Source organism: Acomys minous (genome assembly GCF_964271855.1).
Source record: "Acomys minous genome assembly, chromosome: 16".
Lineage (NCBI taxonomy): Eukaryota > Metazoa > Chordata > Mammalia > Rodentia > Muridae > Acomys > Acomys minous.
This window is the reverse complement of record NC_140498.1, coordinates 65895029-65922536: the sequence shown is the minus strand read 5'-3', so window position 1 is coordinate 65922536 and position 27508 is coordinate 65895029. Positions and strand designations below refer to the sequence as shown.

The 27508-nt window shown below is 51.0% G+C and overlaps 1 protein-coding gene and 1 long non-coding RNA gene across 3 annotated transcripts; both read right to left on the bottom strand.

Annotated features, from left to right (window-relative positions):
• Nucleotides 1-514: 514 nt before the first annotated feature.
• LOC311587294 lies at nucleotides 515-1408 on the bottom strand. The gene is made up of 3 exons (XR_014775811.1): nucleotides 1224-1408; nucleotides 983-1102; nucleotides 515-534 (listed from the first exon to the last, which is right to left on the bottom strand). It is a non-coding gene; the product is annotated as an uncharacterized lncRNA (long non-coding RNA).
• A 6652-nt stretch (nucleotides 1409-8060) lies between these two features.
• RBAK (RB associated KRAB zinc finger) lies at nucleotides 8061-23803 on the bottom strand. 2 transcript variants are annotated; one of them, XM_084763912.1, is made up of 6 exons: nucleotides 23615-23803; nucleotides 22237-22295; nucleotides 20595-20871; nucleotides 13383-13509; nucleotides 11207-11302; nucleotides 8061-10763 (listed from the first exon to the last, which is right to left on the bottom strand). In XM_084763912.1, exons 4-6 carry the CDS (start codon nucleotides 13414-13416, stop codon nucleotides 8878-8880), a joined length of 2016 nt encoding a protein of 671 aa, XP_084620038.1. In that variant the 5' UTR covers nucleotides 13417-13509; nucleotides 20595-20871; nucleotides 22237-22295; nucleotides 23615-23803; the 3' UTR covers nucleotides 8061-8877. The 2 variants fall into 2 exon arrangements, with proteins under 2 accessions (XP_084620038.1, XP_084620037.1); XM_084763911.1 differs by lacking the exon at nucleotides 20595-20871.
• Nucleotides 23804-27508: the final 3705 nt, after the last annotated feature.

Below are 27508 nucleotides of genomic sequence, written 5' to 3'. Positions count from 1 at the left end.
GGTCTTCAATGCCAGCACTTAGGAGGCAGAGGCTGGTGGATCTTAAGAGTTTGAGGCCAGCCTGGTCTACAAAGTGAGTCCAGGACAGCCAAGGCTAAACAGAGAAACCCTGTCTTGAAAAAACAAAAACAAGGGATGGGATAACAATTGAGATGTAATATGAATAAATTAATAAAATATATTTTTAAAAAATAAATAAAAAACAAAAACAAAAGGAAAGCGCACTATTAGCTTGAAGAAATAACTTTTATTTTTAAATGATGCTGCAGGTGGGTCTTGTGAGGTCCACATCTATGTCCTGCTAGGATAGCCCCTTCAGCAGTTGATGGGGCCCGGGAGGGGACAAGAAGTGCGTATTGGGAGGAGGAGTGGGGAACTCCCGATCCTGTGCCTGGCGGGCCCTCATGAGGCCACAGGTCCTTGCCCCCAGCTCCTAGACCACACAGCAACCACCTCATGAGCCAGGAGGACAGCGGGGGCCATTGAGCGGGTTGTCTTCCCTCCAGATGCCTCTGTCTCCTTGAGTTTGTATTTCTAACGAAGAGTATGACACGTTTAGTTTCATGGAATGGGGGTAGTACCCTAGCCAGGATCCCTGGGCTGTGGCCATGCCTAGGGAGGCGTTAAAGTCCACGGGAGTAGACATCAACTGTCCCCGTTTCATAGCGGGTCTCCTGGGAGCCCCCCGCCCTCCAAAAAATTGTTGGATATTCAGTATTAGACCACGCCCATCATCAACTGTCCCCGTTTCATAGCGGGTCTCCTGGGAGCCCCCCCACCCCCCACCAAAATTGTTGGCTATCCAGTATTAGACCACGCCCATCGAACTGGCTTTCTCTCTACCACCCATCCAGTTCTCTGCATCTTTGTCATTATTTTGTCCTTGTATTAGTCTCCGTCTACCACTGCCTCTTTCCCTTTCTGTAGGTCCCCAGACTCCTCTCTTGCTCCACCCACCCACCCTGTACAAGGCAGTGGAAACCTTCGAGTAAGCTTGGAAAGCTTTTCTGGAGGTCAGCAGCCGGGTGGGGGGCGCCATGGGCAGGAGGAAGCAGCAGAAACAGCAGTACCAGCGGTGGCCACATGACCCTGGGACGGGGCGCTGCAAAAGAGTGGGCTGTTGGTTAGAGGCCTTCCCTACCCTGGTGGCCTCTATTCCACCCCTCCCCCTCCTGCATACCACCCCCATCCTATCTCTGATCCTGGGAGGCCCGCCTTCTTACTTCCGAGGTGCCCTGTGTCAGTCGTCAGCCTGGTCAACGGTCTCCAGCTCCCCCAAGAACTGTCAGATGCGGACAGTTGTGGCCCTGAGTGGCTCTGGAACTACGGTTTCCCTCGAGCCACCTCGGAAGTCCTGGCCACGCCCCTCGCTCAGAGCCACGCCCCCCCGCCTGAGCTGAGCCGCCCACTCTGACCACATCCACCACAGAACTGCTTCTTTATATACGATGACCACGCCCTTAAGGCATAGCCACACCCACTCCTTATGTCTAGCGCCTTCATCACCCGGTGGCCACACCCTCCCGCTGAGAAATTCCAATCTTGGCAGTGTTGCTCAGCTTTTTGCTGAGCTTGGTCTTGCAGAAGGGCTTGGCTTTGCTCTTTGGTCCTTGGCAGACCAGACCCCGCTAGCACTACTGCCAGAACTCTGGTGGTCCATGGTCCCTTGTTTTGCCTCTTTTGCATCTACAGAGTCTGTCCTCTCTTCCTTCCGGCTTCTCCTATGTGTTCATGAAGTGACCAGAGGGCAGAGTCAGATCTCCTCCTCTGTCTCGCTCCACCTTATTCCTTTGGGCAGAGTCTCTATCTCTGAACCTTGGAGCTCATGCTCTTCAGCAGGCAGCAAGCCTCGGCTGTTCTCCTGTCTCCACACACTTCAGTGCTAGCATTACAGGCAGGCGTGGGACCTCACTGGCTGCCTGGGGACCCTTTAGATAGGTTTTAATTTATGTTGTATACATACGTATGGGGACATGCATGTGTCATGGCACCAGTGTGGCGCTCTCTCTCTCTCTCTCTCTCTCTCTCTCTCTCTCTCTCTCTCTCCCCCCCCCCCCATTTCTCTCTCTTTCTTCTCCCTCCCGCCTTGGTTTTCGAGACAGAGTCTCTTTGTGTAGCCTTGCCTGTCCTGGACTCACTTTGTAGACCAGGCTGGCCTTCAGCTCCCGAGTGCTGGGATTAAAAGCATGCGCCGCCACCACCTGCCCATTCCTGAACATTTCTTTTGGGGGGTGGGTTGGGGGCATGGGTTCAAGACAGGGTTGTCTCTTATAGACCTGGACTCGCTTTGATGACCAGGCTGGCCTCAAACTCACAGCGATCTGCCTGCCTTTGCCCGACAAGTGCTGGAATTAAAGCATGCACCGCCAAGACCGGCTCGGTCTTCATAGTGGGGTTCCCAGCCTGCTAAGGCTACATAGTGGGACCCTGTCTCCAAGGTGGGGGACAGTCTGACAGAAAACAAAAAAGAATGCACCTTAGTTCCTTATTTCACTCAAAATATACCATGGTGGTAAGCTTCAAGGGCACAGTGCAAGAAATCATAACAGATCCCAACAAAGCTAAAGTGACCATGCAGAGGGTGTCACACACGGAGGTACAAAAACTCACCACTCTGGTACCCAGTGCATTGCTAGACATCAGAAACGTAGGGGGGGGGGGACATGGAACAAGTGCGAGAGCCAGCTGTGAAATTTAAAATCCTCTTTATCAAAGGGCCACATCCATGCAGAGCAATACACCGTGCAGACCACACTGGGGTACTCAGCACCAGATTCAGAAAAAGGCACCCACAGGAACAAGACATGTAACCCCTACAAGCCTCCGCTTAAGTTAAATGGGATGCAGACTGACTGCATGGATGTTGTGGATGTTGTGTCTGTCTTTTTATCCTTCACAGAGAATCGTGTCATGTGGTTACCTGTGTCTGGGATGCTCAGACTTCAGCATCATCCCCTCCCACTGTGCAACAGGGATTCCGCAGTGGAAACATCCCATCAGTCTGTTCATTCTACTGTATATGTGAGCCTTGGGCATTCTGGGATTTGTTTTTCTTTTGAAGTTTCGCACTACGCATATTTCTAGAGCACTAGTGTGTGCCTCTGTGTATGTCTATGTGTGTTTCTGCTTGGTTTGAGTAAAAGGGTATGTACCTGCTTAGCTTTGTTTGTCTGTTTTGAGACAGGGTTTCTCTCTGTCCTGGACTCACTTTGTAGACCAGGCTGGCCTTGAACTCACAATGATCCACCTGCTTCTGGCTCCCTGAGTGCTGGGATTAAAGGCGTGCACTACCACCTAAGCATGTAAGTGGCTACATGCTTAACTTAAAGTGTCAATTTTCCAAAGCAGTTTAGCATTTGCCCTCTATGCAGAAAGTTCCTGTTAGAGGGCTGGAGGGGTGGCTAGCTGATTTGTAGTTTTAATGAGGAATGAAGCCTGGTTCTCAGCACCCATGTGAAGAGGCTCATAACTGCTTATAACTCCAGACCCAAGGGATCCAACACCCCTTCTGGCCTCCAAAGGTGCGTGCACACACACACACACACACACACACACACACACACACACACACTAAAAGTAAATTTTTTTAAGTTCCCATTGAGGGCTGGAGAAATGGCTCAGAGGTCTGCTCTTCCAGAGGTCCCAAGTTCAATTCCCAGCAACCACATGGTGACTCACAACTATCTACAATGTGATCTAATGCCCTCTTCTGCCATGCAAGCTTACATGCAGGCAGAACACTGTATATGAAATAAATAAATAAATAAATAAATAAATCTTTTTTTAAAAAGTTCCTGTTGAGAACATTCTTGCAAATTTCTGATGATTTTTGTGCCTCCCATTTTAACTATGCCAAGGAATGGGCTTTGAAATGATTGCATGTGATGTGTGAGTGTTCACATGCATGTGCCATACACATGTGCACAGCTCAGAGGGACCTCTTAGGAGTTAGTTTTCTTTCCTTCTGCCTTAGGTTCAGGTCATGGGACTATGCAACCATCTTTCGGCCCTTGGTGGTTTGGCTTTTAGTCTTATTTCCTTGACTATTAATGAGCTAACACATCTTTTCACATATATTGCTATATAGGCATTTTTCCCTTTAGTGATATGGACGACCATGTCTATAGCTCATATTCTCCTTGTATTGATTAGAGGGTGTTCTTCTTATGTTCCAGATAAAGTGCCAGAAAACCAGGCTCTCTACACCTGCTTCCGGCTTCCCACAGGCTTGTGAATAAAGGCTCAATGGGAAATATCCATGTACAGTTGTCTGTGTATTATACGGGGTCGTCTGCCTATAACAAGAGGAAAGCCCTTTAATCCCAGCACTGGAGAGGCAGAGGCAGGTGGATCACTGATCACTGTGATTTCCAGGCCAGATTAGTCTACAAAGGAAGCCTAGGATAGCCAGGGCTACACAGAGAAACCCTGTCTCAAAAAAACCAAAAAAAAAAAAAAAAAAAAAGAAAAAAGAGGAAAGCTAGGCAGCTGAGATAGTACAAAAGCCACAGCACTTACTAACTGGCTTCTTACAGAAAAAGTTTACCAATACCTTTTTCTTAATTATGAACTGGAAGAATAGTCAAACTTTCTTTCCTAATCACTTAAGATATTTATTCTTGAATAAATTATAATAAATTAAAGATATTTATTCTTAGCCAGGCGTGGTGGCACATGCCTTTAATCCCAGCACTCGGAATGCAGAGGCAGGCAGATTGCTGTGAGTTCAATGCCAGCCTGGTCTACAAAAGTGAGTCCAGGATTAAGATGGCTTGTTTATGAAATGTCAAAGAAAATTTTATGAAAACAGAAGGGCTATGTATGGTGGTGATTCCTGGTGAGGGATCCCAGAGGCAAGTGGAGGTCAGCTTGATCCACAAAGCAAGGCCCAGGCCAGCCACGACTACATACTGAGACCTTGCCTTTAAAAATGTAGGAGATTTTCAGGCTGGAAGGATGGCTCCACAGTTAAGAGCACTGGCTGCTCTTCCAGAGGACCCAGGTTCAATTCCCAGCACCCATGTGGCAGCCCACAACTACCTGTAATTCCAGGTCCAGGGGAATCTGGCACCTTCACACAGACATACAAGCAGGCAAAACACCAATGTGCACATAAAGACAAATCTTTAAAACAAAATTTAGGAGATTTTTGTACCTTGAGTGCAGGCAATGTTCTAAGCAAGATTGCGACAGTATTAAAGCACAAAAGTTTAATTTGGATTATACTTAATGGAATTTGTGTTTAGCAAGCCACTATTAGGAAAGTGTGGGGGGGCGGGCGAGGACTGGAGTGGTTGCTTATTCCTGAAGAGTAATTAATGCTCCTGAAGGGGACTTGATTTGGACATCTCATAACCGCCTATGCCTCCAGTACCAGACCCAACAGCTCCGGCCTCCACACTCACCTGCACATACACGGACACAATTTTAAATCATTTTTAAGTGAGTAGGATGGACTGGAGAGGTGGCTCAGCAGTCAAGAGCCCTGGCTGGCTGCTATTGCAGAAGACCTGAGTTAAGGTCCCTGACGGGTGGCTCAGAACCACCTTTAACTCTGCCTCCAAGTGATCTGGCGCCCTCTTCTGGCCGTCATGGATATCTATATTCATGTGTGTAACACAAAGTGTGTGTGTGTGTGTGTGTGTGTGTGTGTGTGTGTGTGTGTGTGTGTGTTTTAAAGACAGGGTTTTTCTGTGTAGCCTTGGCTGTCCTGGACTCACTTTGTAGACCAGGCTGGTCTCGAACTCACAGCCATCAGCCTGCCTCTGCCTCCCAAGTGCTGGGATTAAAGGCGTGTGCTACCACACCTGGCTTTATTTTGTTTTGATACAGGGTTTTTCACTACATACACACTTTTGTCCCATAAGTCTTTTATTTATTTATTTTTTAATTTTTAAAAAAGATTTATTATGTATACGGTGGTCCGCCTATGTGTGCCTGCCCACCAGTAGAGGGCACCAGATCTCCTAGACTTGGAAGTTTTGGCGGTTGTGACCCACCCTATGTGAACCAAGGGAACCCAGCTCAGGTCATCTGCAAGAACAGCATCCACTCGGAACTGCCGAGCAGATTCTCCCGCCTCTACACTCAGGGTTATTTTACAAGTTAGCATTGCTAACTATTAAAGTGTTGACTGTTTGTATGTTTTAGATACAGCCTGTTCATTTCCATGAAATAACAAGGTTTTGAGATTCCACTACATGTGGGCTAACAGGAGAAATGACATCCCTTTGAGCAGCTCCTAACAGCCACAGGACACCCTACTGTGTAGTCACATTTCCTCCCTAGATAACATTCCTGAAAATGTGTTTTTCCTTATACACTGGAGGTTTTTTGTTAAGAGGCATTGCTTTCAACATAATCTATGCTTTTTTAAAAAATGTAATTACATTTTTAAAAAAGATGTATTTATTATGTATACAGTGCTCTGCCTGCATGTACACCTGTAGGCCAGAACGGGGCATCAGATCACATTATAGATGGTTGTGAGCCACCATGTGGTTGCTGGGAATTGAACTCAGGACCTCTGGGAGAGAACAGTCAGTGCTCTTAACCTCTGAGCCATCTCCCTAGCCCTGCTTTGTTTTGTTTTGTTTTTTAAACTCCAGTGTTACAAAATGACCTTGTATGCAAGAACTTTGTTCAATTTCCTTATTATTTACATCCCCAATTTATAGCTCTAATGTCTGAATAGCTCCTGGATTGTGCTTATGTGAAGGTCAGGCCAGATAAAAGTCCCTACTTCCTCACTGATTTTTACCTTTCTTGTTTTCTTTCTCTCATTTCCTCTGGCCAGGCCTCTCTGTACCACGCTGTGTAAGATTCCTGGTAGCAGACCGTATTGCATTTGGGGGAAACTGTCAACAGAGCGCTATTCCGAGCGGTGCTTGTAGCAGCTGATGTCACCCTCTGTCTAATTAAGGAGACTCTTCTCTGTATTGCACTAAGGCGACATTTTTTCCCCATCAGTTTTCTTCATGTGACTGTTAGCTTTCGGAACGCTCAACTCTCTCTCTGAATTCTTGGACCAGGCCGGGTCTGATCACCATTTACGTAACAAGTACCTGCATTTGGTCTGTCCTGGCTCGGGACAATAACCCCTATAATAAATCAAGTTCCGGTAGCAGCTCCTCCTGACCTGCAGCCTGACTTTCTGCGGCCATGGTTATCTGGGGAGTGGGCTGTCACAGTGCAAAGACACCAAGTAGATACAAATGACAGTAATACTTTGGGGAGGGGAGTTTGGAAAGCAAACACAGGGCCTCACGCACGCTAGGCAAGTGCCTGTCTCCTGGACTCCATCCTCGGCCCTCAGTCCCTGAGATTTGGATGGGCATCACTCTATGGAGTGTTGAGGAAATCTCCCGGGGCTGTCCATCATCCTTTTGTCCAGTGGCTCCAGTCACCACCTGCCCATCACCAAGCAGCTATCTTAGCGGGCACATTAGAGTGCTGCAGAACCACAGTGATTGGCATTTCTGACTGTCTTGCTTATTAGCGTACTGACTCGGTGTCTTGGGACAGATCTACTTTGGGCAATGAGAGACCACTGGCCCGGGAACCAGAAGAGGATCATGGTTATTGAGGCAGGCAAACTCTTTCAGCAAGGGAGTATGCCAAACCTCTCAGGCAGGAAACGTCTGCTGGAAGCACACTTGTTCTAAAGCCCTGGAAATAGGGGACCACCATATTTACACTACGCACCATCTTCTAGTGAAGTGGACGCAAGCAACCCCAAGTTCTGTGTGCATATGGGGGTGGTTTGAATAGGAATGGCCCCCGTAGCCTCCTGTAGTTGAAACCTGGTCATTAGGGAGTGGCACTAGGTGTGGCCTTGCGGGAGGAAGTGTGTCGCTAGGGTTGGGCTTTGGGGTTTCAAACGCTCAAAAGCCAGGCCCAGCGTCTTCTCTCTCTCTTCCTGCTGCCTGTGGATCTAGACGTAGAGCTCTCAGCTCTGCCAGCCCTATGTCTGTGTGCTTGCCGCCATGCTTTCTGCCGTTACAATGGACTGACTCACAGCAACAGAACACTGACTAAGACAGAGTAATTTACCAAAATAGTTACTTTAAAATTTTTTATGCTCAATTTCAGTTGATTTTTTTTTTTTTTTTACAAAAACAACTCTACTGGTATGCATTAACAGACAGGAAATCCACTTGTAAGTTCTAAATAGAAAATTATTTACTTTCCTATTATATATTTTACCAATGGATCCCACTATAACACTGTCATTCTAATACCTCATTATCATGTTGTCACAAACTTCTCAAAGCCACGATTGCAAAAAAAACTGCATAGAATTACTATTAAATTGCATTTCCAGAACATCAGAGATGTCACATATTTAGTCATCCTTATGATCAACTCCTGGTTTTATAATTTCATTTTATAAGTTTATTGAGAACTGATAAGCTTCCTGGAACTTGTCTATAAACACCTGTTTTAACATCAGAAATATGGCTTTTAGCGTAAGTTTCCACGGTGTGTTGCATATTCACCTAATTGACATTTCTTAACGAGACTCCCTGATATGTAAATACAATTTAAATAAAAAATAAATACTAAATACTTTTAAAAGTTTCACTCATGTAAAACTGATCTAGTGTCCCATAAATGATACGGTCATGGTTTGCTTTTTGCTGAATTTTTACAGAGTCTTCTCTGAAAATTCAGGTTAAAATGGATTTCGTTTTAGGACTTCTCACTCAAGGGCCTGGATGCTCAACGCGAGACTTCCTGGGGCGAAGCTCAGTGTAGAATGTCTACAGCATGCAAAGGCCCTGTGTTCAATTCCCAGCACCACATATATAAAAACTACCTACTGGACTTCCAACGTTCACTGTAACCAATGGCTTGTTTTGTGTTTTGATTGCGACGTCAGAGATTTTCCACGGTGAGTACATTTACGGTCCCTCTTTTATGAATTCTCTGATGGCTATTGAAGGCTGACCTGTGATGGAATTTTTTCCCACATTCGGTACATTCATAGGGTTTCTCTCCTGAGTGCGTGCGGTAGTGCACGGTGAGGTACGACTTCTGAGAGAAGACTTTCCCGCACTCGTTGCACTCGTACGGCTTCTCCCCCGAGTGGCTTCGGTAGTGCACGGTGAGGTTTGACATCCGCGAGAAGACTTTCCCGCACTTGCTGCACTCGTAGGGCTTCTCCCCCGAGTGGATCCTGTGGTGGATGGTGAGGTAGGACTTCTGCGAGAAGAACTTGCCGCACTCGTGGCACTCGTAGGGCTTCTCGCCCGTGTGCACCCGCTGATGTCTGAAGAGCGACGAGTTGTGAGAGAAGGTTTTCCCACACTCGGCACACCCGAAGGGCTTCTCCTCCGAGTGCCCTCTGTAATGCACGGTGTAGCACGCTAAGTCGGAGAAGGACTTCCCGCAGATGTTACATTCGTACGTCTTTTCCCCTTCCGGGGCGGACTGGTGCCTGCCGAAGGCTGACTTCTCCAGGAAGGGTTTCCCACACTCGCCACACTCGTAGTGGCGCTCTCCCCCGTCACCTGTGCCCTCGGGGAGGCGCTGCGGCCGGCAGGACTTCCCACAGTCGCTGCACACGTGGGCCGCCTCTTCCGTGTGCACCTTCCGGTGCCTAACGAAAGCGGAGTTGAGGTTGAAGGTCTTCCCGCAGTCTGGGCACTCGTATGGTTTCTCTTCCAAATGGCTCCTGTAGTGGATGGTGAGGTAGGACACCCGGGAGAAGAACTTCCCGCACTCGCTGCACTCGTAGGGCTTCTCCCCCGTGTGCGTCCTCTGGTGTGTGATGAGGGTGGACTTCCGGTAGTAGGATTTCCCACACTCGCTGCACTGATAAAGCTTCTCCCCCGAGTGTGTTCGCTGATGGTCGCTGAGCGCCGACCTGCGGGAGAAGGATTTCCCGCACTCGCTGCACGGGTAGGGCCTCTCGCCCGAGTGGTTTCTCTGGTGCAGCGTGAGGTGCGTCTTCTGGCAGAAGGTCTTCCCGCACTCGCCGCACGCGTACGGCTTCTCCCCCGAGTGCGTCCTCAGGTGCTGCGTGAGGTGCAGCTTCTGGCAGAAGGTCTTCCCGCACTCGCTGCACTTGTAGGGCTTCTCCTCCAAGTGCGACCTCCGATGCACAGTGAGGGTCCCCTTTTGGCTGAAGGATTTTCCACACACGTTGCACGCGTAGGGCTTCTCGCCCGTGTGCGCTCTCTGGTGGATGATGAACTTGGACTTTTTGCAGAAGGACTTCCCACACTGCGCACACTCGAAGGGCCTCATCTCCACTTGTGAGCTCGGATACGCACTGAAGTCCGACATCGGGATGAAGCCGGCTCCGGGGCCACGCCATCCGTAGGGCTTCTCCCCGAGAGACGCTCTCTCGTGAGCCATGAAGACACACTCGCCGTCTAAGGCGTCCACGCACTCATAATCAAAGGGCTTCTCCAAGATGGCGACTTGCTGCAGAATACCCTCCTCATGCTGAGGGGACGTGTCCCCACTTTGACTAAGGCCGTCGGGTTCCTCTCTGTATGCTTCCCCACACTCCGCACACTTGCTGGGCTCCGGCGCGTAGCTCCCGTCGCTGCTAATTAACTCTGAAACAGATTCCAAAGTCTTCCCACAGCCGACACAGCTGTGAGCGCCTGAACACCTCAGGTCTGGCTCTAGGCCGTAAGCGTTATCCAGCGCACCCCTCTTCTCCGCTCTTCGGCTGTTGAGACCGTCAGCATGCCTCAGATGATTCTCTTCATTTTCTTGGGTTCTTTCTGCGGGGTCAACTTTACTGATTTCTGAAGAGGAGTAAGATTGAACAAGCCTTGTCAACATGAATACACAAGCTACGGAAGGGGGATGTGGGCAATCTATGAGTGAAAATTACTATGGATGCACAGGTCTCCTCTCCCTTTTATTTATAGTATGTGGTGTGTGTGTGTGTGTGTGTGTGTGTGTGTGTGTGTAAGAAGTGGGAAGAAGTAAATTTACATTGAATGCAAGCACCTTCATTACTTTACTTTACAAATATTATCTTTTCAACTTTGACAGAAAAAAATGAAAAAGACCTAAGAAATGGCGAGCAGAAAGCGCCGTTGCTGAAAGGGTCTAACCCAGCGAGAAGTGTGAGGACTCCCAGTAAAGGAGCAGGGGAGACAGTCAGTGGGCACATGTGAACAAGAAATGTTTTAATATGGCTATGCCCTCCACCGTGTTTAAACTTCACTCTCTGCTCACTCACCCACGTGGCTCTGAGGATGGCGGTCGCCTTCCACCGTCCACGGTTCTTCTCCCTGCTCCAACTTAATGATCACATTTGGCTTGGTGACATCGTACCCTGTTAACAGGAAAAGGAGGCGGCCTTGGAGTCACTGTGGTGTAGGAAGCTCTGCCCCAAGTCACATATGTCACAGAGCCTTTTGTGTATAGGGATGCTGCTGACGTGCCTGATTTGGAGGCTCTGGCTTAAAATCCAGTACCACAAGGGGGCGGTAAAGATACACCTGATGTCTACCCAAAGGCCTGAAAGAGTCTTGATTGGTTTTGGTTTTTTGAGACAGGGTTTCTCTGTGTAGCCCTGGCTGTCCTGGACCCACTTTGTAGACCAGGCTGGCCTCGAACTCACAGAGATCTGCCTGCCTCTGCTTCCCGAGTGCTGGGGTTACAAGCGTGCGCCACCATCGCCCGGCTTAAAAGAGTCTTGAAATAAAGTCACAGTATTTAGAAGGGGTCCTCACCCACACCTGAGCAGCTGGGGAGGGGTCCTCACCCACACCCACACCTGAGCAGCTGGGAAGGGGGCCTCACCCACACCTGAGCAGCTGGGGAGGGGGCCTCACCCACACCTGAGCAGCTGGGGAGGGGGCCTCACCCACACCTGAGCAGCTGGGGAGGGGGCCTCACCCACACCTGAGCAGCTGGGGAGGGGGCCTCACCCACACCTGAGCAGCTGGGAAGGGGTCCTCACCCACACCTGAGCAGCTGGGGAGGGGGCCTCACCCACACCTGAGCAGCTGGGGAGGGGGCCTCACCCACACCTGAGCAGCTGGGGAGGGGGCCTCACCCACACCTGAGCAGCTGGGGAGGGGGCCTCACCCACACCTGAGCAGCTGGGGAGGGGGCCTCACCCACACCTGAGCAGCTGGGAAGGGGGCCTCACCCACACCTGAGCAGCTGGGAGGGGGCCTCACCCACACCTGAGCAGCTGGGAGGGGGCCTCACCCACACCTGAGCAGCTGGGAAGGGGGCCTCACCCACACCTGAGCAGCTGGGAAGGGGGCCTCACCCACACCTGAGCAGCTGGGGAGGGGGCCTCACCCACACCCACACCTGAGCAGCTGGGAAGGGGGCCTCACCCACACCTGAGCAGCTGGGGAGGGGGCCTCACCCACACCTGAGCAGCTGGGGAGGGGGCCCCACCCACACCTGAGCAGCTGGGGAGGGGGCCTCACCCACACCTGAGCAGCTGGGGAGGGGGCCTCACCCACACCTGAGCAGCTGGGGAGGGGGCCTCACCCACACCTGAGCAGCTGGGGAGGGGGCCTCACCCACACCTGAGCAGCTGGGAAGGGGGCCTCACCCACACCTGAGCAGCTGGGAAGGGGGCCTCACCCACACCCACATCTGAGCAGCTGGGGAGGGGCCTCACCCACACCTGAGCAGCTGGGGAGGGGGCCTCACCCACACCTGAGCAGCTGGGGAGGGGGCCTCACCCACACCTGAGCAGCTGGGGAGGGGGCCTCACCCACACCTGAGCAGCTGGGGAGGGGGCCTCACCCACACCTGAGCAGCTGGGAAGGGGGCCTCACCCACACCTGAGCAGCTGGGAAGGGGGCCTCACCCACACCCACATCTGAGCAGCTGGGGAGGGGCCTCACCCACACCTGAGCAGCTGGGGAGGGGGCCTCACCCACACCTGAGCAGCTGGGGAGGGGGCCTCACCCACACCTGAGCAGCTGGGAAGGGGTCCTCACCCACACCTGAGCAGCTGGGGAGGGGGCCTCACCCACACCTGAGCAGCTGGGGAGGGGGCCTCACCCACACCTGAGCAGCTGGGGAGGGGGCCTCACCCACACCTGAGCAGCTGGGAGGGGGCCTCACCCACACCTGAGCAGCTGGGGAGGGGGCCTCACCCACACCTGAGCAGCTGGGGAGGGGGCCTCACCCACACCTGAGCAGCTGGGAAGGGGGCCTCACCCACACCTGAGCAGCTGGGGAGGGGGCCTCACCCACACCTGAGCAGCTGGGAAGGGGCCTCACCCACACCTGAGCAGCTGGGAAGGGGCCTCACCCACACCTGAGCAGCTGGGGAGGGGGCCTCACCCACACCTGAGCAGCTGGGGAGGGGGCCTCACCCACACCTGAGCAGCTGGGGAGGGGGCCTCACCCACACCTGAGCAGCTGGGGAGGGGCCTCACCCACGGAGACGAGGTTGCTGTAGTTCTCCAGCATCACGTCCCTGTAAGTCGTCTTCTCCTCAGAGTCCAGCTGCTGCCACTCCTCCTGGGTGAAGGCCACCGCCACATCCTTGAACGACAGTGGGCCCTGCAACGGCACGATCAGAATTAGAAGCTATAATGAAGGCACAGGGGGAGCAAACTTTCCCCAAGCTACCCCAACAGTGAACCATGAATAGTGTATTCCTTACTTTACCTTACAGAGCCTGGAAGGGAAACACACCATGTTGTCTTGGGAAACAGAACCATGTGACAGCTAACTTTCCACTTGACATATCTAGACTCAGGTGGGAAACGGGGTGCAATGAGGGACTGTGTGGGCAGGATGGCCTGTGGGGGAGTACCTTTATCATGTTAACAGAGGTGGGAAGACCTGCCAGGGACAGGTAGACTTCCTACTGTATGTAAGAGTGAAGGCTGCCGAGCGCTAGCAAGCATGCATTGCTCTCTGCTCTTGACTATGGATGTAATATGATCAGCTGCTTAACATTTCTGCTATCTTGACGTCCCCAGAATTATGGCCCATAACCTGGAATCGGGAGCCAGATAAACTCTTCTCCCTTAGGTAGCCTCTCTCGGGGTATTTTATCACAGCTGCATGAAATGAAACCGAGACACTTCCGACAGTGGCATTCCCATTTTTCAATTGGACTATGGGAGGTGCAGAGGCTATAAGATGTACAATACACTATTTCTGCTCTCAAGAGCCTGGGAGTCCAAGGAGGAGACATGCACATATAAGAGATACATGCATCCCATAATACTCTGTCACATTCTTTTGTCTCCCGGGCTGGCAGTTCTTCTGAGTCCTCTTAGGGTGGCATACTCACAACTTGGGTCCAGTTTCTTTTCCTCTCATTCTCGGGCTGTTTTTGTCTGTTTTGGGATTTACATTTTTTATTTTAGCATGTGTGTGGCAGCAAATGTGTGTGTGTGGGGTGGGGGGCGGCGGGCACCAGAGAAAAACTGAGGGCAGGTCTCTCCTCCCATCACATGGGTTCAAACACAAGCTGTCGGGTTTGGTGGTATGGGCCTTTGCTCGCTGAGTCATCGCGCCAGCTCTGGGCTGCAGCTCACTGATTTTTGCACGTTTCATTTGCACAGCTAACTGCACCTGTTGAGCTCATTTCAAGTTTCACTACAAACATTTCTTTCGCGCAGCAATTCATAACATTAAAGAAAAAGAAAAAAAAGAAATCAACTCCCAGAGGTGTTCCTAGAGTAAGATATATGAGGAAAAGTTGGGATTAAGAAAAGTTCAAGAGCCAAGTGTGGTGGCGCACACCTTTAATCCCAGCGCTCGGGAGGCCAAGGCAGGTAGATGGATGTGAGTTCACGGCTAGCCTGGTCTACAAAGTAAGTAAGTCTAGGTCAGCCAAGGCTACATAGGGAAAAAAAATGCTCTCTGCTAAAAAAAAAAAAATCACAACAGATTGGTCTGATAACTCTACTTATAGAGATCTGACACCTTCTGGTCTCTGTGAGCTTCTACAAGCACACAGTGCACACAGAACAGCCACAGAAACACACAGTGCACACAGAACAGCCACAGGAACACACAGTGCACACAGAACAGCCACAGGAACACACAGTGCACACAGAACAGCCACAGAAACACACAGTGCACACAGAACAGCCACAGGAACACACAGTGCACACAGAACAGCCACAGGAACACACAGTGCACACAGAACAGCCACAGGAACACACAGTGCACACAGAACAGCCACAGGAACACGCAGTGCACACAGAACAGCCACAGGAACACACAGTGCACACAGAACAGCCACAGGAACACACAGTGCACACAGAACAGCCACAGGAACACACAGTGCACACAGAACAGCCACAGGAACACACAGTGCACACAGAACAGCCACAGGAACACACAGTGCACACAGAACAGCCACAGGAAATCACAGTGCACACAGAACAGCCACAGGAACACGCAGTGCACACAGAACAGCCACAGGAATACGCAGTGCACACAGAAGAGCCACAGGAAATCACAGTGCACACAGAACAGCCACAGGAACACGCAGTGCACACAGAACAGCCACAGGAACACGCAGTGCACACAGAACAGCCACAGGAACACACAGTGCACACAGAACAGCCACAGGAACACACAGTGCACACAGAACAGCCACAGGAACACGCAGTGCACACAGAACAGCCACAGGAATACGCAGTGCACACAGAAGAGCCACAGGAAATCACAGTGCACACAGAACAGCCACAGGAACACACAGTGCACACAGAACAGCCACAGGAACACACAGTGCACACAGAACAGCCACAGGAACACACAGTGCACACAGAACAGCCACAGGAACACGCAGTGCACACAGAACAGCCACAGGAACACGCAGTGCACACAGAACAGCCACAGGAACACACAGTGCACACAGAACAGCCACAGGAACACACAGTGCACACAGAACAGCCACAGGAATACGCAGTGCACACAGAAGAGCCACAGGAAATCACAGTGCACACAGAACAGCAACAGGAACACGCAGTGCACACAGAACAGCCACAGGAACACACAGTGCACACAGAACAGCCACAGGAAATCACAGTGCACACAGAACAGCCACAGGAACACGCAGTGCACACAGAACAGCCACAGGAACACACAGTGCACACAGAACAGCCACAGGAACACACAGTGCACACAGAACAGCCACAGGAACACGCAGTGCACACAGAACAGCCACAGGAACACGCAGTGCACACAGAACAGCCACAGGAACACGCAGTGCACACAGAACAGCCACAGGAACACGCAGTGCACACAGAACAGCCACAGGAACACGCAGTGCACACAGAACAGCCACAGGAACACGCAGTGCACACAGAACAGCCACAGGAACACGCAGTGCACACAGAACAGCCACAGGAACACGCAGTGCACACAGAACAGCCACAGGAACACACAGTGCACACAGAACAGCCACAGGAACACACAGTGCACACAGAACAGCCACAGGAACACACAGTGCACACAGAACAGCCACAGGAACACACAGTGCACACAGAACAGCCACAGGAACACACAGTGCACACAGAACAGCCACAGGAACACACAGTGCACACAGAACAGCCACAGGAACACACAGTGCACACAGAACAGCCACAGGAACACACAGTGCACACAGAACAGCCACAGGAACACACAGTGCACACAGAACAGCCACAGGAAATCACGGTGCACACAGAACAGCCACAGGAAATCACAGTGCACACAGAACAGCCACAGGAACACGCAGTGCACACAGAACAGCCACAGGAATACGCAGTGCACACAGAAGAGCCACAGGAAATCACAGTGCACACAGAACAGCCACAGGAACACGCAGTGCACACAGAACAGCCACAGGAACACGCAGTGCACACAGAACAGCCACAGGAACACACAGTGCACACAGAACAGCCACAGGAACACACAGTGCACACAGAACAGCCACAGGAACACGCAGTGCACACAGAACAGCCACAGGAATACGCAGTGCACACAGAAGACCCACAGGAAATCACAGTGCACACAGAACAGCCACAGGAACACACAGTGCACACAGAACAGCCACAGGAACACACAGTGCACACAGAACAGCCACAGGAACACACAGTGCACACAGAACAGCCACAGGAACACGCAGTGCACACAGAACAGCCACAGGAACACGCAGTGCACACAGAACAGCCACAGGAACACACAGTGCACACAGAACAGCCACAGGAACACACAGTGCACACAGAACAGCCACAGGAACACGCAGTGCACACAGAACAGCCACAGGAATACGCAGTGCACACAGAAGAGCCACAGGAAATCACAGTGCACACAGAACAGCCACAGGAACACACAGTGCACACAGAACAGCCACAGGAACACACAGTGCACACAGAACAGCCACAGGAACACACAGTGCACACAGAACAGCCACAGGAACACGCAGTGCACACAGAACAGCCACAGGAACACGCAGTGCACACAGAACAGCCACAGGAACACGCAGTGCACACAGAACAGCCACAGGAACACGCAGTGCACACAGAACAGCCACAGGAACACGCAGTGCACACAGAACAGCCACAGGAACACGCAGTGCACACAGAACAGCCACAGGAACACGCAGTGCACACAGAACAGCCACAGGAACACGCAGTGCACACAGAACAGCCACAGGAACACGCAGTGCACACAGAACAGCCACAGGAACACGCAGTGCACACAGAACAGCCACAGGAACACACAGTGCACACAGAACAGCCACAGGAAATCACAGTGCACACAGAACAGCCACAGGAACACGCAGTGCACACAGAACAGCCACAGGAATACGCAGTGCACACAGAAGAGCCACAGGAAATCACAGTGCACACAGAACAGCCACAGGAACACGCAGTGCACACAGAACAGCCACAGGAACACACAGTGCACACAGAACAGCCACAGGAACACACAGTGCACACAGAACAGCCACAGGAACACACAGTGCACACAGAACAGCCACAGGAACACGCAGTGCACACAGAACAGCCACAGGAATACGCAGTGCACACAGAAGAGCCACAGGAAATCACAGTGCACATAGAACAGCCACAGGAACACGCAGTGCACACAGAACAGCCACAGGAACACACAGTGCACACAGAACAGCCACAGGAACACGCAGTGCACACAGAACAGCCACAGGAACACGCAGTGCACACAGAACAGCCACAGGAACACGCAGTGCACACAGAACAGCCACAGGAACACGCAGTGCACACAGAACAGCCACAGGAACACGCAGTGCACACAGAACAGCCACAGGAACACGCAGTGCACACAGAACAGCCACAGGAACACGCAGTGCACACAGAACAGCCACAGGAACACGCAGTGCACACAGAACAGCCACAGGAACACGCAGTGCACACAGAACAGCCACAGGAACACGCAGTGCACACAGAACAGCCACAGGAACACACAGTGCACACAGAACAGCCACAGGAACACACAGTGCACACAGAACAGCCACAGGAACACACAGTGCACACAGAACAGCCACAGGAACACACAGTGCACACAGAACAGCCACAGGAACACACAGTGCACACAGAACAGCCACAGGAACACACAGTGCACACAGAACAGCCACAGGAACACACAGTGCACACAGAACAGCCACAGGAACACACAGTGCACACAGAACAGCCACAGGAAATCACAGTGCACACAGAACAGCCACAGGAACACGCAGTGCACACAGAACAGCCACAGGAATACGCAGTGCACACAGAAGAGCCACAGGAAATCACAGTGCACACAGAACAGCCACAGGAACACGCAGTGCACACAGAACAGCCACAGGAACACGCAGTGCACACAGAACAGCCACAGGAACACACAGTGCACACAGAACAGCCACAGGAACACACAGTGCACACAGAACAGCCACAGGAACACGCAGTGCACACAGAACAGCCACAGGAATACGCAGTGCACACAGAAGAGCCACAGGAAATCACAGTGCACACAGAACAGCCACAGGAACACACAGTGCACACAGAACAGCCACAGGAACACACAGTGCACACAGAACAGCCACAGGAACACACAGTGCACACAGAACAGCCACAGGAACACGCAGTGCACACAGAACAGCCACAGGAACACGCAGTGCACACAGAACAGCCACAGGAACACACAGTGCACACAGAACAGCCACAGGAACACACAGTGCACACAGAACAGCCACAGGAACACGCAGTGCACACAGAACAGCCACAGGAATACGCAGTGCACACAGAAGAGCCACAGGAAATCACAGTGCACACAGAAGAGCCACAGGAACACACAGTGCACACAGAACAGCCACAGGAACACGCAGTGCACACAGAACAGCCACAGGAACACGCAGTGCACACAGAACAGCCACAGGAACACACAGTGCACACAGAACAGCCACAGGAATATGCAGTGCACACAGAAGAGCCACAGGAATACACAGTGCACACAGAACAGCCAGGGGAACACACAGTGCACACAGAAGAGCCACAGGAATACACAGTGCACACAGAACAGCCACAGGAACACACAGTGCACACAGAACAGCCACAGGAACACACAGTGCACACAGAACAGCCATAGGAATTTCTCAGTGATACCGTCTACGTACAGAGAAACCAGAGCCATGGGTCATACGACTGTACACAGGGGCTACTGGTCTGCAGCCAGAGCAAACAGCAGACTCTGCAGAAAGCCCCTACAGAGTCCTATTGCAAGGTGGGGTGGGGTGGGGTGCTCACGGCTACCAAGGAGCAACTGGTTGTCTGCGAAGTAAGCAAGGACTCCCTGGATAGCTGTGTGGTATGATTATACTCGCCCTGTTAAAGAGAGCATTTCTGTGTACGTGAGGTGCTCATCGGTACGGGATTATCAGGCGTACAGCTTTAATTCAAGACTGTACCAGACAAACCAGGACACACATTCAACTTTATCCGCAGTGGACAGGCCTTTTGCTTCCCTAGTTTGAGCAAATTTAATCTCAGTGAACTCATTGCGCCCACAAAATAACACAAGTGCCCACTTAATGAGCGGTGATGGTTAATCTCAGTGATCAACTTGCTGAGACCCCGATTCACTAGAGGAACAGGCTGCTAGCTAGTTACTTATGGGGGGTTATTTTGATGGGGTAACTGGGGCAGAGAGGCAGGTGGATCTCTGTGAGTTTGAGGCCAGCCTGGTTTACAAAGCAAGTCCAGGTCAGCCAAAGCTACATAGAAGAAACCCTGTCTCAAAAAAACAAACAAACAAACAAACAAGGTACCTTAGAGCAAATGGAACACGAGACTTCTTTATATAAATTTTTTTGTTTCTCTGCAACCTGTCTATGAATCTGAAATTACTTCAAAATAAAATGTTGAAGAAAAAAAAACCAAACAAACAAACAGAAACAAATGCTGTGCCAGTACTCAGAAGGCAGAGATAGGTGATCTCCGTGGGCTCGAGGCCAGCCTAGTCTACAGAGAGAGTTCCGAGACAGCCAGGGCTATACAGAGAAACCCTGTGTCAGAAAAACAAAAACAAACAAACAAAACAACAACAACAACGCAGCCAAATGCTATCAAATATTTAAGATGTGTTTGCGAAGAATTCAAAAACCAACTAAAAGGGATTACCTGCCTCCAGACTCCAAAGATGTAGCTGTCAAGGTCAACTGCGCAACGCGCTGAGGCAACTCTGCTGCTCACCTAGTGGTTCTTACAGGAGCCACGCGGCCAGAGCGGGGAGTTTACTTCCACGAAAGTATTCTGGCTTATCGATGAAGAAGAAGTGGCACAAAGAACGGGCTGCCGTTCCGCCTTCCCTAAGGAGGCTGTAGAGTGTGACAACAGCCATCATCCCACAGACAGATGCTAATCCCATAACGGCAAAGACAGGGTCACCCGGATGTTTCTAGAAGGAAACCCACAGAGGCCATGTACAACAACCATGATGTAAGTGCTGTCAATCTGATAGAATCCACAGTCACCTGGGAGATGGGCCCAGTGGGATTGTCTTGGTTACTTTAATTGAGGTGGGAAGATGCTGCGGGTGGCACCATTCCCTGGCTGCGACCCTGGACTACTGAAACAGATCAAGGGAGCTTCAGAAAAGATATGAACTGTCCGCTCCCATAAGTTAAGCTCCTGCTGCCTTCCCCGCTGCGCTGGGCGGTACTCTAGAACTGTGAGCCAAAACAAGCCCTTCCTCCCTTAAGTTGCTTTTGTCATGGTAAATTTTCAACCGGCAGACAGAAAAACAGCCAAGACAACAGTGTTGCCAAAAGAATGGTCAAGCCAGGCATGGTGGCGCATGCCCTGTAATCCCAGCACTTCCGATGTGGAGGCAGGAGGACCAGAAGTCCAAGGTCAGAATCAAGGTCAATCTCAGGCTATGGCCGCATTTTGGAGGCTAGCCTAAGACACATGAGGCCCTGTCTCAAAAAACAATAACAACAACAAGATGACGTGGCACAACATGACTAATTTCTCTGAGAAAACTACCAAATTTCACAAGACATGCAAAAAATTTTAAAAACTATTTTTAAAGGTGAAACAATGGCCACAGACTCCAAACCCTGAAACAACAATAAACAACCTAGATTCTGGGGGGGGGAGGGCAGGGGGGAAGGGAGGGGAGATAAGCAGAAAAAAAAATTAAAAGCATAAGAAGCATTTTTAAGGACCCATTACTAAATGAATTGGGTCAAGTTACTCCTCCAACACATAGTCTGGGATTTTTACTCCTGGGACTTAAAGGGTAAAGATGAAAATGAATCACACTGGGTTATGAGATTCTGGTCTCTGGAAAAAATGTTATGCAACAAGTGCTCGGGCAGCTGGGCAGCTGCCTACAGGCCTGAGAAGGAGCACACGGACCTCAGAGCTTGTTATAGCTTATCCACCTTCATACTAACGTGAACAAAAGAAAAATTTCTAAGTTCTAGGAAATCTTTAACACCCGTATGTAAAGTCACAGGAATGGCAACCCCCATAGTGGCTGCAGGGACACAGTGGGTGCGACGTTCCCGACGCTGCCAAGTCACTGGCTTAGATTTACCAGACTGCCCCCGCACCAGACCATGACGGCCGCCACTGAGGCCACACTTCATGTATCTTTCTCTCCTTTACTTACTCAGTACCTCCTCCACTGCCATCCTAAAGAGCAGACCTTCCAGAGCCTACACGACAAAGGAGTGAGAAATCTACTCGGGCGGGGTGTGTGTGTGTGTGTGTGTGTGTGTGTGTGTGTGTACGGACAGACGGGCACGACACTCACCTTTGATCTGCTCATTTTCTGTGGCTCTTGGGAAAGCGCAGACCCGGCTGAAGGCGGACCTATGGGAGGAGAAGGTCATTGAAATCGAGGGTCCACACAGGGATGAAAGCTCCTCTCGCCTGGGACCCACCAAATAAAAATCACAGCATAGGAACACTTGGAAGAGGTGACATGGACGGCGGGAAGGAATCACACACCTAACCCCAACAGGTGGCAGTTGGGGACTGGGTACACCTTCATGATGAACACAACACGGTTTCCCTTTTTATCAACGGGCAGTATGTGTAAAAGTGCAAAAAGGTTACCTATTTTCTTATTTCTTATTCCAATTGTTGAAAACATGTCACATGTTAATCCCAGCCCTGCGGGAGGCAGAGATCGTTGTGAGTTTGAGGCCAGCCTGGTCTACAAAGTGAGTCCAGGACAGTCAAGGCTACACAGAGCAACCCTGTCCACAAAAAGCAAAAATAAATAAATAAATAAATATAAAAAGGAGTAAAGAAAGAAAAAGAAAAGACGTCACATGATGGAGAACCTAGGAGTCATGTTCCATGAGGTGACATATATGTAACCCCAACACTCTCTCTCTGGAGGCTGAGACAGGAGTACCAGAACATGGGCAACACAAAGAATTTGTGTCTCAAAAAAATTAAAAAATAACCTATAAAAAAGAAAAACGATCTATATGATCAGACATCGGACGAACATTAATAAAGCGTGATTTGTTTTCAAACTATCCAACTAAACTTGTTATGACTGCACTCCCCCAACCCCGCCCCCCCCCCCCCAGACAGGGTCTCTCTGTGTAGCCCTGGCTGTCCTGGTCTCATTTTGTAGACCAGGCTGGCCTCGAACTCAGAGAGCTCCGCCTGCCTCTGCCTCCCTGAGTGCTTAGAATTATAGGCGTGCGCCCACTGTGCCAGGCCATACCGTTGCACACTTTAAAAAAAAGAGGGAAAGGGAGGAACAATGGCCCTCCTATCCACAAACCCCTGCACAACCTTAATCAAGTCACACACACCATCTCAGACTGCCTTCCTCCACCAGCAGAGGCAAAAGCCCACTTCCTGCACTGGCCCCTTCTGATGCTACAGGGTAGATAGACTCAGGGGGACCAGCAGAGAGAGTCCCGGCGCTGACCGCCGCTGAGTGACACCGCGGGAATCTGCAGTGGCTAACCCCTCCAGTGCATGCACACTTCGTCCTCGGACGGTCCACGCAGCCCAAGGCGGTGCAAGCTACCCTGCTGGCTGCTCGACCACCGACACCGTCCCGAGCCCCGCGAGCTGGGGACAGCGGGGAGCCCGGGTTGACTGGCGAGTGACCGGCCAGGCCCAGCCTCCCTCCCGCGGCCCCGATCTGTGCCCTCGGGCCTCACCGAGCAGGACGTCAAGCCGCCTCCGTCCGCTGCTGACCCTCGGAAGCTCCGGCCTCGGCCCCGCGGGCTCTGCGACTTCAGCTTAGCGGACCCAAAAGCTGCCGGAGGGAAGGAAGCCTCAAGCCGCGACCGGCAGGAAGTCAGGGCGGCGCTGGGGCCGTGCGCACGCACGGGCGCGGGCACGCGCACAGGCCGAGACGCGCATGCGCGGCACCTTTCCGGAAGTCGGCGTTCCAAGGCTCTCCTTTCTCCCGCGCGCAGAAACTCTACGTCCCAGAAGTCTTGGCGCCTCTGAATGTAGGGAGCGTCGCGCAAGAATAAGCTTCCTCCCAGAAGCTTGGAGGCGGTGCTCTGAGAGCAATGGCTGCCCCCAGCTCTGCTCTCACTTTCTTGTTTGTCTTCACTCCTTCTGAGCCTGCAGCGACGGCCTGCTGCAGGCCTAAGTCCCAAATCTTCTGCAGGCCTGAGACTCTTAAAACAGAAGGAAGATTCTATCAGAAGGAAAGGAAATTGTGTGTCATTCTTAGTTAGCAAAACTTCCTTGAAATACCAGGCACAAGAAATACCCAGCAATGCTTTAGAAGGAAAGAGAAAACACAAATGGTGGGTGTCTAGATCAAAACTGCAATGCGTAGAAATTCTAAAAACAGAACCAGAAAAACGCACGCGGAAAGAAGAAAACAAGCTTGACGGTGGTGGCGCACGCCTTTTAATCCCAGCACTCGGGAGGCAGAGGCAGGTGGATTCCTGTGAGTTTGAGGCCAGCCTGCTCTACAAAGCGAGTCTAGGACAGCCAAGGCTACACAGAGAAACCCTGTCTCCAAAAAAAGAAAGAAAGAAAGAAAGAAGAAAACAGCTATCTGTAATGTGTGACCTCTGAAAAGGGATATTTGGGGTCAGGCAACAGTGACAGTTTTCAAAAGTGGTACAATAGGATTCCATCTCTTGCTGAGAGAACAGGACAGTGTTCTTGTCCTAATTCTTCATAAAGATGCTGCTGTCAGAATTCATAACAAAAATCTGTCAACCCAGAAAGTTCTCTGTGCCGATGCAGAAAGCAGGGCAGTTTCATCACAGAAGAAGCACCAAGCCACCTTGAAGTGCCAATCTTAGGTGAACTATTGAGGAACCAACAAGAGACAGAAGCATCATAAATCACGGTGCTGCAGGGAGCACAGGGTCTCAGGAGAAAGGGTGACGCCCTCCTTCTTGGAGGGACTGTGCGGCAAGGCTGCCTGTACCTTCTTCTCTCAGGCCCATCTTGACCTCACCTGGTAACCGAGGTGCCCATTGGAGCTGGTTCTTATCTCAAGAAGCAAAAGGTCCCACGTCCCTCTGACAAGCAGGTAGTTATGTCTCTGAAAGAGTCGGGCTGGACTAAAACTCCCCAGGTGACAGGGACATAGGAACACTCTCTTCCTTGAGGCTTACATTGCACGGAAGGGACTCAGGTCCTTCAGAAAAGGAATTCCTTGCTTGCAAATGAGGACATTTCAAATTTACGTACTTTTTGTATTAAGAAACAGTTTGGAGCCAGGCATGGTGGTGCGCGCCTTTAATCCCAGCACTAGGGAGGCAGAGGCAGGTGGATTGCTGTGAGTTCGAGGCCAGCCTGGTCTACAAAGTGAGTTCAGGATAGCCAAGGCTATACAGAGAAACCCTGTCTCGAAAAACCAAAAAAAAAAAAAAAAAGAAAGAAAGAAAGAAAGAAAGAAACAGTTTGGATGTGGACAGACAGGCACATCAAGGGTTACCAGTCAGTAGGCTGAGACCTTTCCATTCCGCTCAAGTAGGAATTGAATGTGCAAGGAGAAACCCAACCGGTGCAGGCTCTCCAAGGCTCTTGTGTGCCCAAGGCCAACTGACTGGACCAGCAAGGCCTAGAGGCTTTCAGCTTCAAGTCCTGACCTAGGTAGGGTCTTCCAGGAGAGCCAGCAAGTACTCATTGTACTGTTTTGTTTTTCCAGATCCAGGATTACAACCCACAGCCCTGGGTCTGGGAACGAGATCGCACGGACCCAACTTAGAACCCTAGAGCCTTGGAGTCTAAGGTCATCTGCCTGAGATAGGTATGCCCTGTGTCTTTTAAAGTGGACACAACTTTAAAAGTGTCTGTGTAGGAGAGCCATAGACTCCTCCTCCCCCACCATCCCCCACGCCGACATTTGACACTGTGAGTCACATGTACCTCCACAACCTGGCGGGACCCTCCCCATCACTGCATACACAGAGGTGACAACCAGGGATGCACCTGGTGGCCAGCCAACGGACCTTGGAAGGCGACGTTTTTGTCACAGACTCGAACTGGGTAGAAAAGCCTTCTACTTCAAGCAACTAGGTCCAAATGTGTTTGAGGAAATATGGATTTCTGCCCACGATGCATAATTCTGTAGCTCTACTAGCCCATAATACTTCTCCATAGTTTACATTTGTTTTTCATGTTATCTGGGTATCTGTGTGGTGGGAATATGCATTTATGTATGCATGTACCGTGTTTTTCAGACCCAGAAAACATACTTTCCCCCCAAAAGTGTGGGGGGGGGATTGGAGTGCGTCTGATGGTCCAATTGCTGTTTTTTACTGTTTTTCTTGTTTTACTGCTCTGAAAATTGGATGCGTCTTATGGTCAAGTGCGTCTCATAGTCCGAAAAATACGATATGAGTGTTCTCATGTATGAGGACACATGTGGTGCACATCTGTGAGGGGGCAGGACTTAATGCTGAGTGTCTTCCCTGATGGCGGGGCACTTTATTCTCTGTGGTACAGTGCATTGTTGAACCCAGAGCTCGCCAAGGGCAGCTGGGCTAGTTAGCCCGTCTTCTCTAAGATCTCTGCCTGCTCCTCCTCGGTGTCAGGATTACAGGTAGGGTGTCAGGCCTGTCTGGCTTGTGTGTAGGTCCCCATGCTGGGGCAGCAAGCGTTATCCACAGAGCTGTATCCCCGGCCACCAATCGCAACTCTGTACTCAAGTGTGTGCCCAACCTTGCCCGACCACCTGCATTAGCTAGCTTGTGGATGCTCTGGTCATACTTTGTGGAAAGAACGTGAGAGAAGGCTTATCTTATTCCATGGTTTCAGACCATTATGATGGGTTGAGGCACGGACCAGCGCCTCTGTCCATGGTGATGGCTGTTCCTTTGAGAGTTGTTCAACACACAGCAAGAGAATGGAACCTCAAGTGGGTACAGCTTTCAAAGGCCCCTGAGTAGAGAGATCAGTCAGCAAAGTGCCCGCCTTGCAAACATGAGGACCTGATGCCCAAAACCCATGTAAAACAAACAAGCAAAACAAAAAAACAACAACAGTCTGGCGTGGTGGCACGTGCTTGTAATCCCAGCACCGGGGAGCGGGAAACAGCTTAGATGAATTGGTGAAGGCCAGGACAGTGAGAGGCAGTCTCGTAAAATCAGATCAGGGCTGGAGAGATGGCTCAGTACTGGCTGCTCTTCTAGAGGACTCAGGTTTGATTCCCGGCACCTGTCACATGGCTCACAACCGTATGTAACTCCAGTTCCAGGGAGTCCAACGCCCTCTTGTGGTTTCTCAGAGTACTGCATGCATGTGGTGCACAAACACGCAGGCAAAATACCTGTATACATAAAATACAAAATGAGTTATCTTTTTTTAAAAAGTGAATGGCACCTGTCTCTCCCCCCTCTCTTTCTCACATGCATGCGCGCGCGCACACACACACACACACGCGCACGCACACACACACACACACACACACACACACACACACACAGTAACCCAAGGGCCATCAGGATAGCTCAGCAGGTAAAGGCACTTGCTTCCCTATAAGTTCAACCCTGAGGCCATGTGTTGAAAGGAAAGAACCAACTCTCCCAAGCATCCTCTGACCTCCACAAGCATGCTGTGCTGCATACCTGCTC